This window comes from Hippichthys cyanospilos, chromosome 12 (assembly GCF_059441005.1).
Source record: "Hippichthys cyanospilos isolate Australia breed blue-spotted pipefish chromosome 12, RoL_Hcya_1.0, whole genome shotgun sequence".
Lineage (NCBI taxonomy): Eukaryota > Metazoa > Chordata > Actinopteri > Syngnathiformes > Syngnathidae > Hippichthys > Hippichthys cyanospilos.
In genome coordinates this window covers 16,150,978-16,172,714 of record NC_142380.1, presented here as the reverse complement: position 1 = coordinate 16,172,714, position 21,737 = coordinate 16,150,978, and the positions used below count along the sequence as shown (strand labels likewise).

The 21,737-nt window shown below is 37.7% G+C and overlaps 1 protein-coding gene and 1 long non-coding RNA gene across 7 annotated transcripts in view; one reads left to right on the top strand and one right to left on the bottom strand.

Annotated features, from left to right (window-relative positions):
- The window catches only part of ctnnd2b (catenin (cadherin-associated protein), delta 2b), a 157,080-nt gene that overhangs the window by 40,503 nt on the left and 94,840 nt on the right, over positions 1-21,737 (bottom strand). For 2 of the 6 annotated variants that reach the window (XM_088429149.1, XM_088429151.1), the window contains exons 8-12: positions 19,390-19,535; positions 17,770-18,020; positions 13,777-13,908; positions 9,631-9,871; positions 8,006-8,062 (exon numbers count right to left, since the gene is read on the bottom strand). In XM_088429149.1, the coding sequence (XP_088285275.1) occupies positions 8,006-8,062; positions 9,631-9,871; positions 13,777-13,908; positions 17,770-18,020; positions 19,390-19,535 (827 nt within the window). The remainder of the gene's footprint in view (positions 1-8,005; positions 8,063-9,630; positions 9,872-13,776; positions 13,909-17,769; positions 18,021-19,389; positions 19,536-21,737) is intronic. The other 4 variants (XM_088429153.1, XM_088429155.1, XM_088429150.1 and 1 more) reach the window with 3 other exon arrangements.
- LOC148415103 (uncharacterized) lies at positions 3,208-14,006 on the top strand. Its single transcript, XR_015867429.1, has 3 exons — positions 3,208-3,305; positions 9,659-9,878; positions 13,734-14,006. It is a non-coding gene; the product is annotated as an uncharacterized LOC148415103 (long non-coding RNA).

Sequence of the window (21,737 nt, the reverse complement as noted above, 5' to 3'; positions counted from 1 at the left end):
AAAGCATCTTGTTTCTTGGCACTAACTCAAACTGGATCTTTTTTTTTTCCCAGTCAATGCGACTCAGCATTGTGAATTACGGAAGTGGAAGCATGAGATTTTGCACTGATTTTGAATTACTTGTTGTAATTTATCTTCTGATATTGCATCTTGTTGGACTTTCTTTCTTTCTCTCTGAGCTTGAATTACTTCACCACAGTGTGATTTCAATAATTCTGAGCGTTCTAAGATATTTTCGTTGCGTGTACGGAGAACATACATTTTCCTTCTTCAGTATAAACGAATTTACTCGCATCTTATTTTCATCGTGGCATCGGACAAATCCCCATAGACGTGCTCACATTTGTAAACTGAGCCTAGATAGAAATGCACACATCACAAGCCAACATTTAGAATGTAGCCAAAGGAGTGAGCTGGCTCACATAAAACACTAACACACTCAACGCAAAGTATTTTGCTTTATTTATTTATTGCATTTGTGTCTCTTTTCCGTGTGCTCGCATCATCCTTATTATTATTGGTATTCGTATCCGATGTATTTGTATCTTTTTCAATTCAAGCCCATTTCAATTAAAACAGGCACAACATTAACAAAGTGTAAACATTGCCTTGGCATGGCCTTCAGTAAATATAATCAGAGACGACATCGCCTAGTGCAGGTCACCTTGTGGGTTAATTGTCCAATAAGTCTTCAAACGTTCAAACTGAGCAAGCGGGCAGATGTGTGTGTGTGTGTGTGTGTGTGTGTGTGTGTGTGTGTTTGTTTTGTGTCTGTTACATTTAATTAGAGTGGAGCAGTAGCACCAAAAGCATCCGTAAAGAGAATTGAACTATCAATCAACAAACACTATCATTTAATTAAAAAAGATGTTATAGGATGATTTCATATGAGATGGATAAAATAGAAACCACAGACAGGGATGAAAATATGAACAAATTATGACTTCATTCTAAATGTGGAGGTCTATTTATGTCTCGTCTAATGCTATCCTTCATGAACGTAACTGACTCATCTCACTTCTCCATATTTGAGAGACCATTTACAAATGATCTCAGGTAACCCCAAAGGCCTGAACAGCGTTGTCATTTTTTGAATGAAGTGCCAACGTTGAGATGAACTTCTTTTGCAGGTTGAGAGGTTAAACGCCTTCTCTTAAAAAAGAGGCTTTCTAGGTTCAAATACAGTATAATACAGCTCCTATTTACAGACATAATGAATATAAAAGGCAACATGAGATTTTACTGCTTGTTATTATGGCTGCTCCTTGAGAAGTAGTAGAAGTCGGATATTATTGTACTTCTCGGGCTTAATACAGAAAACCTGAACTGGAGAAGGAAGCCCAAGAAATGACTATAACGCCCGAAATGAAGGAAAAGTTATCTTCATACCATAAAATTTTATTTTTTTGCTGTTTGCCCTCCCCTGCCGCCAATCTTGCTTTGGAACATCGCCTCACTTGAAAGATAATGTATTGTAACATTTAATGTGGTGTTTTTGAAGTGCTTTAAATGATTTACATGTAAAACACGATTCATAATATGATCAAAACATGATACGAAAGCCACTCTGGAGCGTATTGATTTATTTAAAAAAAAAAAGAAATATTACAAATATAAGACGTTTAAAAACTTATACGCAATACATTGGAAACTGAACGTGGTATTGCAATTACAGTACTTGGTATCGCAATATATAGATATTATTGCCCAGCACTAACGGATTGGGTCAGAAAAGTGTCTCTAGTCTATTCACTCCACACTTTCCACTAACTCACTTTCATATCCTCTTTATCCGAAGACATGAACAAGAGAAAACATGATGTATATGTTAAGGGACAAAGAGAGCGTAACATAACACAAAGAACACATATAGCAAAACGACAGAATCATAGCCTGGAATAACAAATGCCCGAATAAAAAGTGGCACGTCACAGTGGATCAGTCAAAGCATAATTCCTAAGGCTATGATCTTCTTCAGGCAAGCGCACATACAACACGTGTTGTGCAAATCTTGAATATATGGGGAATAATGTAGCTCTTCTGGGACCAAAGTAATAACAGATGCTAAAATTTGACTCAAATGCAAATTAGAGGTAACCTAAAGAGTTTTCTTCTCTTCCCGATGTCCTGCTTAAAAGAGCTGCACGATAATGGGTCATTCATTCACTATGAATGTCAGCCCAGAGCTGTATTATTTTTTGCGCAGCTGCTCCATCTCTCTGGCTGTGAATGTATGTTCCAGAAGAAAAAGTGAAGGGATGTGCTCCCAGGCCAAAACACTGTGACAATATCACAGCAGGATACGTAAAATACATCTGTGAAAATCAAGCTTTAGGTTTACCATAAGACATTTCATTTTATTTAATATGTAGCGCTTCACATTGCGTGAAACATCGAAAAATGTTGAGCACATTGTTGAGCACATTCTCATGGCTGATCTATTGTTTTGATGACCTTTTACTCACCCTTAGTTAACAGAATTGTACCAAATCTAGTTGGTTTTCATTAAAAATTGTGGAGTAATGTTAATCACGAGCCCATCCATATAGAATTATTGCACCCCTGAGCAAAAATAGTCAAATAAGAAAAATAACATTGTTTTCCTTCCATAGTATGACAAACTATTCAGTGTGGTCGAAAGTCAACTTTTTACTCTTTACCTTAAAAAAAAAAAAAGTTGCATAACCGGTTCCAGCCGTTAATGCCACTTAATTATGAACATAAGACACCTCTAGTCAATGTGTTATGAATGATCAATGTATGTACAATATATTTATGCTTTGTTGATACATTCTCAAGTTGGCTACATGGACCCACAATGACCTCCTCTAAACAAAGTGAATAATAGTGCCCGTGCATGGGAGGCACTGTCTCGTTTTATTTCTAAATGTTCCTGCCACCCTATTAAATACTTCACTTAGGGTGAAGCAGATTTGCTTAAGCACATTGCACTGGCACAGTGTTGCTTCTTTTAAGAAATCAAGCAGAATAAATGTACTCACATGACTGCGCATAAATCTTGAGGTTTGGACGGCAAGATTAATGACCTCATACCCGATATTTTCACTTCAAGGCACATCAAGTAAATTGCCAAGTGATCTGTGTTGGTTCATTTTTGTTCTTGCTATTCCATCAGCTTTTGTGTGTACTATAAATAAGTTTGTTTTTGTTCAACCGCAGCCCTATGTTCTTAGGCCTGTGGATGTCTTTGAATCTTAACAAAAGTCAGGCTTATAACCAGGATACAGTCAAGGTGAATGAAGTGAGATGAGGAAAAAAAAAGTGAATAGTTTTTCTTGAGCAAGGTATGTTTCCCGTCAGTGAATTATGTATATAGTATACACATGTTCGCGTGTGTGCGCATGCATATATGTGTGCCTGTGTTTGTGACTTAGGCGAGCTTAATGTTGCGTTTGGCAATTCAATGGACTGGGACAAAGTATTGAAGGACTGTCAATCCATTCTTTGTTTCTAAGCAACCAGGTGGGCTATCTATCATGGCCACTTGTCGGTAAAAGTGTGTGTGTGTGTGTGTGTGTGTTTGTTTATGCTACAATTCAATATGTCAGGATGTAGGGCACTGCTGGGAGAAACTTTTAGTGGGAGAGGGTTTTGTTTCACAAAAAAGTTAACGCGGCAACATGCAGGAATATAATGTGGTGTTTGCGTATGTGTGTTATGCATGTGTGTGCGTTCCTGTTACTGACGTTTTTGGGTTGGAGGTGGGGTGGGAAGGGTTGATGACTCATTTCCAGATACAGTATCAGTCAAAAGTTTGGAAACACCCTCTAATTCAGTTTTTCTCCATTATGCAGTACTCTCGTTTACCTGCTTCCGCTCATGCTTTCAAATCAACATTGGACTCATCCTGTTAATTCAGTCTTTCTTAAATATTCAGAGCTCTCCTTTAGCTGCATCCTAGACGCATAATTTTTGATAATTTTTCATAATTTTTACTTTCAAATCGACATGGGACTCATTATTTTTTACATCAAAATTTAAATCCATCCATTTACTCTTTTAATCAGTAAAACTTAACCACTTATGAATATTGTTGACCACTTTGTCCACCATGTTTGTTTTGTTCTAGCTTTAAAAAAGACTTGAGAAAAAAAGAGCACAACGTTGTTTAGATCAAATGCTGCTCACGCAGTTAACTTTAAAAAAACAAAAAAAAAACAAACATCTCATCCCATAGTTACTGCCTGGTAAATGTGTCTCTTCTGCATGGGTGATTTTACTCTTCCCTGCTTGAAAGGAGAAGCGATGAGTATTGCAAGCCTACTAAGTAAGCTGAGCAAGTCAGACTCCATCTCTCACTGCTGTTGGACAAATCTGAACATGTGAGGAACAAAGCCCAGATGTGTATTTTCATTCGTACGGCGTTTACTAAACTGTGATATCACAAAACAAGCGCAAGTGTACCAATGTTTCATAATATCGCTGCAAAAGAGGATTAGTGTATTAGTGTATTAGTATCACTCGTTTTAGGGCTATCAATGATAGCTTCTTACAAAGATTCAGGGATCTTTATTTTTTTTAACCTTACACATACTTTATCCTTATTTTGTTCTTTATATTGCAGCATTTTTGGGACTCGTAGCTTTTTAGTATTGTGAATCTCATGGACCCAACTGTTTCCAAAGTAAAATCAGTATTGATTTTTTCAGTCAGGGCCCATGGGCCGGATCTGGTCTTTTCTATGGCCCCCGGAATGATATTATTCGGCCTACTGCACCTTGTGGGCTGTCGAGTATTACACACACCAATACTACAATTCACACATTGCAACGGTGAGTTGCCTGAGCGGGAGGCGGCTTCATTTCATTATACATCAGCAGTCATTAGCTCGCATAAGAGCAAAAGTCTACTTTCAGATACATATAAAAAAATGGGAAAATCTGAAATGGACACAGAGTACCGGAGGTTTCAAACAACTTGGGAGTCGGAGGTTGCTGTGTCTTCTGTGTGGAGAATGTATGGCAGCAATGAAGGAAAATTTAAGAAAAATTTAACCTACTTTTGCCATTTCACAGAGAAAATACACATATGGTGCTATGAATAATATTGACTCATTGTGCATAATGTGCATGTTATGGAGATTCATATGTAAAGGAAGTTTGTCTTTTGTGCATAATGAAAGAGCCACAAGAAATAATTGCTTCTTTTGTTAGGTTAAGGCAGTGCTTCTCAAATAGTGGGGCGGGCTCCCCTGGGGGGGCGCGAGCTGATTCCAGGGGGGACGCGGATGATCCCAGGAAAAAGGCTTTGTTTTTGTCATGTGGAATGTAATTGCAATAAAGTAGTCATTTTCATCATGTTCTTTTAGTTTCAGGCATTTTGGTGCACTTGCTTCTTTTTTTTTCCCTTTTAGACTAAGCTATAACCCGTATAAACCCGATAAAAATAATTAACAGTTGTTGAAAGTTGATTTATATTGCATTTTTCTGCTGTTAATGTTAAAAAGGACACATGTGTAGGTATACTTAAACAATTTTCATCAATAATAATTTATTTATATTCAGTGCATTGACGGGGGGGGGGGGGGGGGGGGGGGCTGGGAAAAGGGTTAAGGGTTGTTGAGTTATCGTCAATGTCTAACGTCATCGTTGTGCTTGCTAAGTATCTCGTTCGTTGTGTTCCCCTGCCTCCCCGTAGCTGTCTCCCTGCCATGGCCTCGTGCGTTTTAGTTTTGGTTGTTTTGTTTTTTGTTTGTACTCGTGTTTGTCCCTGTGTTTGTTGTTTTTTGCCTCTACAGTATGTCCAATTAAACTATCATTTTTTGAGCACCTGGATCTCTCTCCCTCCCAGTGTCTGGTTCCACCGTCCATCGTCCCCCATCTCACATCACCATGCTATACTAGTGTAACATATATTTGTTAGGTTTTCAGTAGGTTCAATTAAGTTGTTAGGTATAGGTAATTAGACTATGTGTGGTCTTTTTCATTTTTTTAATTAACTGTTGATCAGTCCAGCACTCGTCTAGTAGTTGTTTTTTTTTTTATTTGGCCTTATTCATCTGACTTTGACACCCAAAGTTTAGTGCACAATAGAAGTCAATCAACATGAACAAGAAAATAAAAAAATAGAAATGTTCAGTAAAGCAAAATAAGTTAATAAAGTTAAAATATCCATCCATCTATTTTATTTAGCCGCTTATAGACTCTCTGAAGAAGGCACCTTTTGTCCAGACAACAGCTTTGCATTTTTATATTTTCTTTGTCAGCTTTATGACGTGGATGACATTTGATGACTTGCAGTGACTTTAAGTTTGCAACTGGGCATTTTCATTTGAAAGTGTTTAGAAACGTTTGACTGATACTGTACTCAATGTAGCAGCCCCCGTTTGTGGCATCACTTATGTATTTGTTGTGTACATCTTTGTTGACGAGGACATTTGTCAGATTGCTGAAATTTCACACAAGTGGCCTCTCATTGTGTTTTTTATTTCATTGCATATACGAGATGGGGCAGAGTTATAATCCCAAACCAGACTAGACCAGATTCAGACTGCATATGACAACAATATAATTTTAACATAGGAAATCTAATTCCTGTTGTCTAATCATAAGTGTCAATGAAATTTTCTCTGGTTAAATTATCATATTTTGTCCCCCTTTCTAGAGTGGTTCAGAATGAAACTCTGTCCACTTTCAGCGATCAAGATCCCAGACTGCGGCCATACACTGTATTCCATCTTTAATCATTGTCGAAGACTTGTGTTCTTTGAGTGGTCAGATTAATTCATTAATTAATTTATTTATTTACTGAACTTAACTGGAGAGCACATCTACAAGCACACACTATCAAACACACATAAAGGGAACAGAGACTCACATGAGCACAAATTACAATAAAACATTTGACTTTGGTCAGATCATGTCTAGCACCAATCTCTCATTGCTTTAACAACAATGCATGCATTCATAAATTACAATATATGAAGTCAGTGTCTGCATCAACACCAAAAGTGACTTGATCTGCCAGAACAGAATAACTCAACAAACCAGATACTCACTCAGTGAACCCCCGTATTAAACAACCTATTATCCGTCCATCTATCAATAAACCCTAACCTTAATAACCGACGGGCATTCCTATAAATAGTAGCTAGACCTGATATATAATAGAAAATGTAAACACCTGCTTTTTTCTCTAGCTAAAAATCAATACTATGTAGTGGGGCATACATAATTCATCCATGGAACTGTTGTTGAGAAGAGGAGTTCCAGAGGGAAAAGTAAGACTGAAGGACAAATGAGATAAAAAAAAAAAAAGAGCAGTTATTGCATGCTTTCAAGTTGATGTTTTTTGATGTGGGTTTGGTATGTGACCGTTGTTGTCATCTCCATTGACTCCGTCTCCAACTACGAATCCCGACCGCTACAACTAAATTCAGGTGCTAATATGGCAATTGAACAAAATGCTGTGAATGTCAATCACAAAACATAGTCAGACATGAGCAAAACACAAAGACAATGAAAATCGTTTGGGTATATGAAGAGATCAGAGGGACATGGATGAAGGGACTGGGCTGGGGCTAGCAGGACAGCCAAAGGAGAGAATCATGAATATTTCTCAAGAGAATTTCTGGTCAGTCCAATGTCTCCACATGTGAAAATGGCCTAGTCGTTACTTAACTCGTCTTACGATTAACATTGAATGCAGGTATTTGTTTTTAACTGTGAGAAGACCCAGTCTCAATCTTGAGCGATTTTAGTCTGCATGAGTTGTGTAAGTGTTATGTTCTGCCACAATTTAGTGCCCAGAAATGATAAAGGAGCATCTGTTGTTTAATTGGAAACTGGGTTCATTTTATAGGTCCAGCTCTCTGATATATAATGCTCAGCAAAATGTACATGAGTGATAATACAAATGGAAATGTCCCATTAACACCTGTGCGTGTGTCATAAAGCGAAGATGGACAAATTCAGTGAATGAGACAAAGGTAAGATAGATGAACAGAATGTATATATAAATATGTAGAAATAAATAGTAGGATTACTTTGTCATTCTTTGCTCGGCTTGATTTTGATTCCACACAAGGAATTCGGGGTCGTACCTATCGAGGTAGAGAGAAACAAGAGAGAGGTATATGTTGGCTGTCTGGCAGGAAAAGTGTAGTGATGATTAGTAGAGTGACGAGACTTGACTTTCTCTCAGCATTTGGTTATCAGGCAGCGGTGGAGGAGGTGGAGTACATACATGCAACACAGAGCAGGTGGTGGAGGATGACATGTTATGATTGGTTTAATTTCCACATTAAAGCTTGAATGATATCTATCAACAAGCATCAATACAGTTAATTGGAGGAGCAAGTTAAGTATTGTCACCTTAAATATAGCTTCTAGAAATTTAATTCATTACGTGTTTTAAATTATTTAAAACTTTGCTAAGTCTTTACAGTTTGTGGACTATATTATGTGTCCATGTTATTTCAGTCAGCTCTGATCATCCCTTTATCATACCTTAGGCAACTGCATATGACTGACGATGACTGTACATGTTGGCAAAATAAAGCATGCGCCACCATTGGTTCTGTAGTCAATATGTGTCAGATTAGTGTTTTCAAGTGGTTCCCGGAGGTGACACAGATGATGCTGAAGCTTAAGAGTGAACCTACAGACAATGTGGTTACAATGTAAAGGAGAGCCCAGAGAAAAGAGGATGGCGAGAGGAAAGAGCAATGGCAAAAACATGAGAAAAACCTTAGAGAAAAATTCTCATTAAAGAATATAATGGCGCAATATAAGTGGTGAAGCCTAGGCTGACATTTCACAACTTGAATTGGCTTGTGTAGGCAATTGACAGCTTGCATTAACTGTCTACCTCTTATACACAATATTATTGTGTCACACCCATATGTTCCAAGTAACGGAATAGAGAAATTCATAGATAAACAAATATATGAATAAACTTTCAAGCTGGACCTCTGGCGTGTGCTGGTGATCTGTAATGTCAAGCAAGCTAGGAAGGACAGTGAAAGATGTGGTGTGAAGTGTGTTTCATACTAAAGCCCAGATTCAGATTTAAATCCACTCCACCAAGAAGTTCTGCTGAATATCTTTTGTTGAGCTTCAAAAACATTGGTCAATGATCTCCCAAGGCACAATATCACAATGTAATCTGACATTGGCAGGATAATGTCATATCTACTGGTCACTATTTCTGACTTATCTCAGCTAATACAGGTGACGTAGCATGGAGAACAAATAGCGTTTTTTTGTTGTTATTTTTTTGATAATTTGAATCAATTTCACGGCAGTATTCAGAAAACCAATGCTTCCATCAACACTGTTTACCAATACGCCACAGTTATGTCATTTGCCGTCAAACCAAATTGGTTCTTTTCCACGTGGAAGGGATCAAGTTCAAAACGCGTTCCAACCACAGATGATCCGCAAAGAGCTCGTTGAGCATTGGACACCACTTTAATGTGCTCACTTCCTGTATTCACACCTGAGCAAGCAAGCGTCAACAAATGGGGAAAAAAAATCAAGTTGCACACTATTTTCTAGGGTCTTGATATGTTTGGTTCTGTGAATCTGGACCTCAGTAATTTAGGTGAGTGAGAGTGGGAAGGGAATAGAACAAAGTGTCTGATCAATAAGCCAAGTGAAAATACTTCACCTTGGGTCCTTTTGGATGCTGTCCACAGATGGAGACCGTCCCAAGGCTGCCTCGGGAGGGAGGGCTGGGCCTGACTTGCTGTAAGGCGACTCGGTGGATGGGCAGAACTGCAGCGTGCGGTATGGGTTGCTGTAGTCAGGTCCTCCTCCTGGAGCAAAGCTGCCTCTTTGGAAGGTGGAGGCGGCACTCTGGCTTCCAGTTCGCTGCAAGGGGATTGGATCGACACCGGGGGAAGGTGGGGCTAAAAGGTAGGGACAGAGCAGATAGTTGAGGACCTCTTGGTACAGTTGGTTCACAACTAATGTAGTTGAAGAGGAGCAGAGTGGAGGAAAAGGACGGTGTACCAAAATACCAAAACCAGGTTTCACACACGTGCAACATCACCAGCACAAATGGTAGAAACAGCACAGAAGAAAATAAGTGGAAAGAGAAGAAGCAAAAATAAATAAATAAAAGAGACATTGTAAGAAAACCATCTGTAACAATGGCAGTGGAAGCTCATCAGATGGGATGACTTCAGATTGAAGGCTAACTCACCCAAGGACTTAGTTTTCTCTTGAACAAAAACCAATATGAAAAAAGAATCTTTGGAAAACATAGCAGTTTACAAATCAAACAGATGTGCTGTTTGCTTTTGCTGCAACATGGCAAGCTTCTTTCAAGAAATTTATCATGGCCTTTTTGTTTAACAGAACCAACCAAAGAAAGTCATAAAGTCAAAGCAAAAGCTACGCTCACACATGCACAAACACATGCATATGCGACCAAAACATTTAAAACATAACATAAATCCATAATATAAATGATTACAGATTCTTAACAGAAATAAACTAACTCTAACTCAGCACAACAATAAAGTTGCAGTATTACAATGTTACATTCTTGAGTGATTTCTCTTGTAAATGCGCCAAAGCAATAATGAGTTTGGAGAGGAGTGAGTGTGGGTCATTGGGAGTAAAGGAACCATGCATCCATTTTGCCTTAGTTGTATCAAATAAACCCAGCTCAATAAGAGTCAACACTTTTTGACTTTTTGACTTAAGCGGTCAGTTTATTTTATATTGTGGTACAGTTTCTCTGACATTCAAGTATATTAGTAATAAGATAATCAGACAAAACAACTGTTGTAATGATAAAAGAAACAACAATAAATCATTTTGATTGCTATTTTTATTTTGATTATGTTTATATTATTATCATGCAAGTCCAATCTTTGATCCTTTGATCTTTACTGAAATCTGAAATTTCACCCAGATGATGACAACTTGTCAAATTTCAACATGGCACAACCACTTTCGGTATTTATCACACTACCAGGACTGTGCCAACCTTTGACTAAATTACTGCGGGGAAAAGAAAATGATCCAAAAATGGTCAAAATATTGAACAAGAATTAAACTGTTCAAATGAGAGCAATTAGGTTTAACTCATTTTTATTTATGACACAAGTACCAATTTCACTTTGATAGATTGAGTTTCATTATCTTCTATAAGATCAATTGAATAAGAGATTCTAACTATTGGTATATTATTACGTTGGTTACACAGAGTCTCCTGAATGAGACTATAGCATCATTTTATTCTGTCCAAGTCTTTGCAGCTTACAAAGATGTATAACCACAGATTTTGATTGGGGCATTTTCCTCCCTCTGGATATTTGTCTTTCATTGTATTTGATTGTCCATTTATTTTGTGTTATATAAAAAATATGTATTTTTTTTAACAAATTGAAAAAACAATCACATAAAATTTCCATTTGGTTTAATGCAACTTAAGAAAATATTCTATATTGTGATAAATTGGGGACCCAAAATAAGTTACTGGTATTTTAACTTTATTATTTTTATAATTTTTATAATTGACTTTGACAATATACCGACAGCTGACCCCTGCTATTTGGGCGTTTTTTGGGTTCAGACCAGCGTGCAGAGCAAAAATCTACATATAATTACAACTAGTTGTTTTTTTAGATTTACTGTAAAGCACGATTTTACCTGTCCAGCCCGCCCGAGGATAGATTTACCTCCATGCGGCCCCTGAGTCGAAATGAGTTTGACACCTCTGTTAGTTAACACTAAAAAGTGTTGTTGTCACCGAGCATATGTGTGAATGAGTAAAAAAAAAAAAAAATCAGCGTTTCACAAGCCATATCTTATAATTGGTCATTCTTTTTCAGGCTGTAAAAGAAAAAAAAAAGTGAATCCTCAAGCAGAAGATAGCCTGCACTTGATTGCAAACATTTTAGGACAAGGGTGATTTGCTTTTATTACAAAGCACCCCAGCCACTGCCCAGAGGATTAATTCTGATTAATTGTCAGCCTTAAAACTAATTATCTACCAGACTGTGACTGAGGGAGAATTTGCCATCAAGACCCCAATTAGATTTGCTTACCTGATCCGGTAAATAGTACGGCACAATCACATGGAATGTGAGTATTATTTCACTAAAGAGTTCTTTTCAAATGGACTGGCACACCTTTGAAAACTTTCTGAGTGGGTGTATGCTGCATCACTCACTGCTCTACTACTTTTGTTCTTCACTTTGTTCACGCTATGATGTGATGTCTTGTTCACAGCAGTTTTTAAATTTAGATGGTTCACAGCATGACGTAGCTATATTTAGCCTTGGGCTATTTAAGGCTTTTTTATGTGTGTTACAGTAATAGGAATTTTGATGCCTTACACTTTTCTCCCCCCCCGATTTGCTTCAACTGTCTTATTAGTCAAATTATGGAGGGTTGTACAGTTACAACACACTGTTTTATTAACACAGCAAATGAAAATTTAATGAAAAGGATTTTTTGAGTGTCGACTTTCATCAAATACTGTCAGTCTGCGTGGTGTGATATTTCCTAATCTGTCCAATTAGTGTTGGCCTTTTCCTTGGGTTCACAATACCTTATAAACATTTTTATCACCGCGGACCAGTCAACGCAAGAGATTTTTATTGTAGACTGGGGGGATGGTAAATATAAAGTGCACATAAAATATGAGCTCACCCTTAACAATGCACCAACCAAAGGCTGTCAGTGTCTCTACAAAATCTCACCTCGCTATAACTTTGTTACTCAGGTAAGGCCCATATGCAAAAAAATATATATTTTACTCAAATGTACATAAATTACATTGATTAGATCAATCATAACTGAATTACCAACTCAATTAATTTCAATACAAAACATAAAAACGTTAAAAAAAAGTCAATTAGATGCAAATGAGCAATTATCAATGCGAAACCTGTATACGAAATACTGTATACCAAAGGGAAAAGCTAACGAGCTAAACGTATACAAGGCAGTACTATATATGTAACATCCTGAAAATAACAACTAAAAGTAGCTAGCATGTTATCCACAGTCACAAGTTGTTGGATCAACAAACAAACTATTTTGGGCACATGATCATTAATGACTTCATTCTCACAAAGAATGTACTACTTACAGTCACACGTGGACCAGATTGCACCAGAGAGTGTGCAAAAGTGACTGCTCTCTACTCAATGTAATATCAACAGCGGCCAGAAGCAACGCCAAAAAACAAAAGATTAAGCCAAATAAGGCATAGCCAAAGACCTCTAACTGTTAAAGTGACAATATGTAACATTTACATCATTTTTATTTAAAAATGAATAAATTCAATCATTATAATTTTCAAAAACTCGCAAAGAAATGTGTTCTTAACGACCGACAATATGTTTTAAATATAATCGTGGGTCTAATTATCATTAAATTATATGACATGGGGCGTGGCTCTCCTCCGGAGACTGCCATGTCTGTTATAACTACCACACCCCGAGGAGGAGTGTATATTGCTGCATTTACCATAATGCCCCTAAAGCTCCCACGGGCGCATGCGGGGAATTACCCATACTCCTTTGAGGTATAAACTAAATCAGTTTAAAAAAAAAACAAAAGAAAACCGAAACATTACTATTTTGGGCCCATGCGGACCAGGACCAGTTGATCCATGGATGGGTCCCGGGCCGCAGACCGGCGGTTGGGGACCCCTGCCTTATACTATATTTAGTGGATGCAGTTATTATTGTAGATAGCAGTTGTTGACTCAATTTGTTAAGCAAATAACTTTGTCTTTCACCCATGTAGGTCTCTGTGCCTATTCCTTCACCACCCCCTTATTTTAGCTCACCTTGTCCTCTTAGGCTGGGTTTAGTGTAGACTCTATCTTCGTAGATGGGATCGATGTGATGCTCCGGAGACTGCAGCGGTCGCAACTCAGAGCCCAGGTGACTGTGCTGGCTGCTGTAAGAACCTCTGGAGCCTGTGGGACACAGCATTGATGAAGGTTACAATCAAAGACAGAGTGATTCATGTGAACATTGAGAAAAAAGGACAATGAGATGCAGATAACATTTTAGTACCCCCTCCCAAACCTTTGTTTCTTTTTGCAAAATTATGCTATTGGCTAATGGCTAATGGCTATTCAAATGAAACTTAATTAAAGAAAAATCTTTTCAACTAATTCCTGTTTGTGTGTTGTTTTTCTTTTATAAATTGAAAACGAAACATGGATTTGAAAATTAAGAAACTTAGATCGGTTGCTTTTTTTGAGTACTGGTTAGTGATGGGACTTTTGGCTCTTTAAAGGGAACCATTCATTCACGAACCGTTCACTAAAAAGACATTTAAAAGATTGTCTTTTTATTTTTTTTTAATTTTGTTTTACTCCCAACATACTACATTGTCCTTAAGCGTGACTGGGTGCATGAATGATTGTTGGTCTCTGTGTGCCCTGCAATTGGCTGGCAAACAGATCAAGGTGTCTCCTGCCTACTTCCAGAAGCCAGCTGAGATAGGCACCAGCAAGCCTGCGAACCTTGTGAGGATAAGCGGCCCAAGAAAATGCTGGATGCATGGATGTTTTACTCTCAAAATAAAAACTGGGATTAGTGATACATCACAATTCATGTTATAGATTAAGTGTTTAAGTGATGGGACATTTAACATTGTTTTTCTGTAAAATATTGTAGTAGTAAGTACATTTAGGCATGTTTGGTATTGTGACAATTTGATTGATTTCGACATATGGAAAAGTGTACAACACATCTGAAATGTTTTGAGAAACTATCAAATCTAATCTGTACCCACTCACATGTACATAACATCTTCAGCAGCTCCTCGGCCCCTCCCTTCTTTCCTTCTGTCTCTCCATTCGCTACCTGTGTGACATCCACTTACAACTGTATAGCACTAACATGCCAAATTGAGGATCTCTGCAGACGTTGAGCGCTGCAGAAGTGGGGAGGGTGTGACCGGTGAGAGCAGGGATTATCTGCCCATGACAAAGACTCGAATCCCATAGTTCACAATGAGCAGCCATTCAAAACTCAATTCTTTTGTGTTTGGTGGGTGAACTCAAATGTGTAGAATGATTAGTCATTCTAACTCACAAACCGATCGTCGATCCTCGTGCATGTCATGAAACATGTGCTGCGTGTAACGGACGCACCCTGACCCTCTCCATTCTTCCCTGTTTTTTTAATTACGATTACCAAAAAAAACATCTATTTCCTTTTTTCCCCCCATTTTTATTTGCGATTGACATATAAACCAGAAACTCGCTCAGCTGCACACAAGACACAAACTGACATTCAAAACGTGATCTCAATTATGTCCGCAAAAGTTTTCCTCCTTCACTTTCCGTAGCTAAAAGAAGCGTGACAGCAGCTTTTTTTTCTCTTTCTTTAGGTTTAACTTTGATAAAAAAGAAAATCAGATAATTAGATAAAAAGAAAAGTCACACATCCCACTTCAAAGTAAATTGTGACCTTCGTCATTGACACTTAACACCGATAGATATATATTTGTAAAATGTGCAAATCATTCAACTTCTGTTCAATTTAACATAATTCGACAAACTCGACTACAAAGATAAAACATTTAATGTTCAAACTGATAAAAATTGCAGTTTTTCATGCATCCTGTGTTATTTTGAAACTGATTTGTGCAACAAAAAATGTGTTACATCTCAGAATGAGGATATTGCTTGTTGAAGCTACAGTACATAAGTAGATTTTTCCTGCCATTCTTGCTTGATGTACAACCAAACCAAGAGATGTTCGATCCCACATTTTTCGGACCGATACAGTACGATTACTCAACTACAACTAATACTTCAGATACACAAAATCTCTTCCAAAAGATAATGACATTTATTTAATAGAAATTAGCCATTTTCATTGTAACTTCATGAATTTAATGGGAATATTCTTTCATTCTCATCTACCTGTCGGCCAGCATTCCGTTCAATTAGCCTAATTACCACCAGGTGCAACCAATCAATCGCCCGCTATATAAGCCTGCCTGTTCTGCTAGATTGTCTTCCTATGTTGAGTTCTCCATTATTCCTTCCCGTACTGACTTCACGGCTTTCGACTTACCCTGCCCTTAACCATCCGGACTCTAGCTTGCCTTGTAACAAGAATTGTCTGCTCTGGAGGGACTCTGACAACCTCCTGAACACTAACTCAAGCCATTCCCCTTCCACCGATCTACACTTTGCCAGTTCTCTTAGATCTGACATATACTGTTGTTCCAGCCAATAAATCTATCACTAAACACGCCTGTCTGTATCTTCAATACTACTGCAGTAACGGCTGCCATGGCAGATACCAATACCTTGAGATAAGACCAAGTATTGGCCTATACAGTACGATACTTGATATCAGTGCTCCTCCATTCTGACCTAAAATTAAATTTGGACTCGTCAGACCACAGCTCAAATATTTTTGGGGGGAATGTGCTGCAGGCATCAACTTTACAATGAATGAATATTTACTAACTAGTTTATCGGTTTGAAAAATAAATATCTTGTATTTGTTGTGTATCCAATTGAAAATTAATTAAAAAAAATGTTAAAATCGTAATTTGTTGTTTTTTTCATTTTACTAAGGCTGTCATCTTTAGAAGTTTAACTTTGGAGGTTTAAAATCTATAAAACATTAAAAACAGTTAACATTCTGTTTGCTTCTTGTGACAGCTGAACTTAGGTTAGGACAAGGGACAAAGGACAAACAACAAAATATGTTTACGTAGTTATACTTTAAAAAAAATGTTGACGGCTAATGGAAGAAAATCAAAATAAATTGTGCACTTTGCAAAGCAAAGTTCAATCATCATACAGTATTCGCTGTACATCTTTGGACTAACATCTCAGAGCAATACACACAACTCAAATTGCCTCCTCACAAACGATGCAGAAGTGTGATGATGGACAGAACTATAAAATATGAACTATAAACTACAAGAGTTAGGTTTTGAGGATTGTATTTTGAGAAAACTATAAAAAATGCATGTAACAATGAGTAAGAAGTCATGTTTTGTTCAACAGTTATATTTAACAGTGGAGAATCGTATCAAATCATCAAGTTATTATGACAGTCTTTTAAATGAAATGTTTTGTACTGGAAGATTTTATTTTTAATAAAACACTATGTAATATGTTCCAAGTTTCATGGAAAAAAGTTGTTGAAGATGTGATAAAACACAATCAATAATAGAAAATTTTGCAATTGACCAGTTAAAGAACATTTTACACAAGGGCATATATTCATTGAAATTGAGGTTTTACACATTTATTCTTTTAACCGGCTTTCTTCATCAACTATTTTTAGAATGATTATCCCATCGATTAATTGAATGATTTAAAAAAAAATGTATTTTGAGTTAACCCACGGGTGTCTGTTTGTACAGCTCCTTTGTATAAAACTATGGCTCTTTTTTGCATGCCTTTAGAAATGAACACCTGGGGTGGTTAGGAATTGTGAAGTACATGAATAAAAATCACTTTTGTCAAATTAAATGTGTATTGTGTGTAATTGTATGTATAGCAAATGGGTTGACATGCTCACAACTACCTTAAAAGACATAGAAAAACAGACTTACAATTGTCTATATTAGTTGTCTAATAATGTATAAAATAGTAAACTACAAAATATAAAATCTATTTACAACATTCTTGTTATTGATGTCAAAATGTTTCTTCTCAGTGCCCCCATAATACTGCTGAAACGAGACTAGAATAGCAGCAGTGGCACTGTTCCTTTTTTATAAACAGAGATGTGTGTCATGACAAGACTTTACACATGGAAATATGAAAAAAGTAATAAAAAGTCATCTTGACCTCTACCTGCCAGGCTCCCTGGCCTTTTCAGCGTTGCATTGGCATACAGCTCATGGGAAATCTTGTAGGTTTCTCCGCCAATGTGATGCAGCATGCGCTTGGTGGGTGACAAGGTGGCATAGCTGCCCACGACTGAGCTCATTTGGTGGATTGGTGATGATGTGTGGTTTCCTCCTGATGGGGTTGCCATGGAAAGTGGGGAGGAGGGGCCACCAGCGCCTGCTGGCACCATGTTGATGGGTGATGAGGTGCTGCAAGGAAAGTTGTTTAATTGTTGCTATTATGCTGTACAGTTCTTCACCGCTGCCTACTACAACTGTCCATTGATAAACATTGCTCTTACTTGCTCATTAGACTGCAGAGGCACTTATAATGTTATACTGTTGTGTCATTTTCTTTTGTGCAATGGGGCAGGGAAAATACTTCAATATGTGCACTAAACAACACAAGTTTATTTACTCTTTCAGTGCCAAGCGTTATCTGAAAAGGCAACCTCTCGAGTGCCAGCTGATTTCGAGCATTTGGACGCATTTTTTAGGGCCGATAGAATATTGTAGTCTATTGTATGACTATGTCGACATTCGTGGTACAACATGAAAGATTGGATTCCATTCTTTACCTAGAAAAAGACTGTAAGATCCTATCTTATTCCGTTCTTCAGTAATCACTGCCTGAGAATAGGTCATTTGAGTGACACCAAGCTATTTTGGAGAAAATGAGATGCGTTTTCTGCACAGGAGTGACTTTGACACAAATATTTTTTTAGTAGCATCTGAAACATCTCAACAGTCCTTTCCTTCAATAAAACATGAACACAAGCAGTGAAAATGTGTTTTTGATGGCAAGATAAAAGTTTGTGTATGTATACAACTACATTACAAAAGTGCTCGATTGGCATAATTTTAAGGGGAGCGCTGGCCACGAGTGACATCTATCCATTCATTAAAAAAACAAAAACAAAACATAAGCACACGTATTTCTCAGTGTATAAGTCAAGTTTTTTTTCCTAATTTTCAACCCCCATTTTCGGAGGGTCGACATACCCGCATAACTCAAAATCAGACCAATTATCTCCACAAATCTGTGTTTGACTAACATTCATTCGAATGCGAAAGAAGTAATGTCATGTCATTCAGAAGGCTTAGAACGATTATACACTGCATACCTCTAATTCGATACAGCGTGCATCCATTTTAGCGTGTTTGCAATTTCATCAAGCGTCGCCTTATTGCCTGCTGTCAAAAACAAGGCTGCATGGATTTTCAGGTGGATTTGAAGAAAAAGACGACTTGTAAAAGATGGAGGGTTAGGGTTACGTTTTATTGTTGCAATATTAGTTTCAGCATTCGTGTCTATGCTCGCGTACATTGCCTCGCACTTGTCTTTTTTTCACCCCACCCCCTCCATGGACATTCATGATATGTGCAAGCACTAAAGTCAGGGGTAGACTTATAAACGCGTTTTGTAATATTCACCCATATAGAAGTAAAAAAGAGGGGCTTGACTTATGCACAAGGTTGACGTGTATACGGAGAAGGGTTAGGTTAGTATTTTTCATGACAAAAATGATTGTCCATGACACTTGAAAGAGCCCAAATGAGCTTGGAAGAATGAACCAACCTGTAGGACTTGGCAAGACGACTGGGGGACTGTTTGGGCGATGACACACGTTGTAGTGTGGCATAGCTGGGCATGTCGGAGGACGCGGAACCCAGGCGCTGCAGCTTGGTAGGAGATCCCACTACCTGCAGAGGGGAACTCACACGCTGAAATAGAGAGGTTGTACTTCATTCAAAGGGAACATCACTAAGCTTAAATATTAATCTACACCGCATAGTCATTATATTCATTGAAATGAAGTGCGCCGGGTACTGACAAGCGGAGGCTCTGATGTGCTACTGCAGCTTTCTGATGAGCTACCAGAACAAATGAACTTCCACATGATTGCACAGGATGAATGAGCCACCATTTTATGCTCTTTCAAGCATGTGCTACAGAGCTTAAATTATTTTAATTACAAGATGTTTGGTCAAAAATGAGAAAGAACATTTTTGCATTTGATTTTTTTTTTTGTGATTATACACTTATAATAATGTACATCAGGAGTCACAACAAACTGAGTTGAAACTGAGTTACTTCTTAAGCACTGACTAACTGTGAAGGGCTACCAGTTTTAAATGTCTCAAGTTCCATGTTTGCTCTAATTACTTTTAATTTTATGTTATTGTGTTAGTTGTTTCTCACTAAATTAGAAACAATTATAGATGAATAGGAAACATGTCAATAAATCTACGCATCACTTTCTTTGTTTAAACATTCCGTACATTTGATAAATTTCTGTAAGTGCTTATTTTTTTCAAATGACCACTTCTACACATTCAGCTTCAGCACAATGTCTGATCACTGGAAAACTTCAGTATTTTGTGGTCCGTGGAGGCTACCTGGTGCCTGGTGGGTGTTTTGGTGACCTCTTGTCAACACATGAATTGCTGAGATGCATGCAAACCAAAATATCAACAGGCAAAAAAAGAAAGTTGGTTCATTTGGCTGGGACATCTACTTCGCAATAAATAGTCCCAGGATGGTATCGTTCTGCATTGAGTATGGATATTTGAAGATACATTTTCGTTATTTAATGTGTTTAAAATGAACAAATATTAACAACTCATACTGGTCATCAAGCTTTCACACTTTTGACCTGCGGTCAGTGCAACAGGGCTCAATAAAGCCGGTGAAACAGACTCAGACAGCTTTTTCACCAGAGCTATCAATGCAAGGACACATTGAAAAGAATAATTGCATTGTGAAATTATGATTTTTATTATATAGTATTTATTCTATTTGTTGGTCAGATATATCCTTAATATGCACCGCAGCTCTCCCACGTTCATTGTATACTTATTATAATATGACAATAAAGGCTCTCTATCCCTAACTTCCTTTCACAATAACTTGATGTTAAGATACTTACAGCGTCAACATACCTCAGATCTACTACATTGAACGAGTTTCGCTAATGATTTTTGGCTATCCAACTGGGCCACCTAACCGTAAGGGCGCAATTGAACCTGATACTCCATGCATTACATACATACTTGAACAAATACCATAATTACAATTCTTTCATGACATCTACAGCTTTTGGATTCATTCAGCCACATGACATTAAACGTTCTCTTTTGTGTGTACGTATGTGTGAAGGTCTGTGTGTGTGCGAGGGGGTGCAGGTGTACAGTGTAGGTATGTTGGAGCGAGAGCAGCTGCATCCACTGCTACAAATACTCAGCCCTGACACCAGGGCTTCACCTCTGCCAGCAATTAAATCAGGGACTCAGACTATACCGTGTTATTTTCTGTAACCTTTTACACCCAATGCCACTTTACGTCTCTGCACTTGAGCTCAGTTTTTTCTCTTAGGTATCAATAGGTTAGATAAGAACCGCAAACTGAATAGGCTCACAGCATGTGACTTAATCAAATTTAGCCATTCAGGTGATTTAATAATCTATGACCGACAAGTAGTTGATTAATTGCATCGGTACAGTCGTAAGTCTTTGATGTTAGAAGGGCACTTCATTAAGTTTGGTCATGAGTTGATTGGTCACTTTTATGGTAATTTGGCACATTCAGAGACCATATAGAAAAATAGATTACACAAACTGTGTTACTTCTGCAGTTGATTATGTGGTATATATTTATTGTATAGTCATGTTCATCAATCCGGCTATTTGTAGCTGGCATAATTGACACCTAAATTTCAGTTCATTTGACTTGAGGTAGTTCTTGGTCCTACCCCATTATAAAGATGCTTCTGCATCATAACAGAGTGGGGCATCTAACTCAGATGAGTCGTAAGTAAGATCAAATGATTTCAGTCAGTCATTAATCATATCCCCCTCCTTGCATAAAGCACAAACGTGTGATGCAATACATTATATGACAAAGTAGGGATGAAAAGCAATGCATCG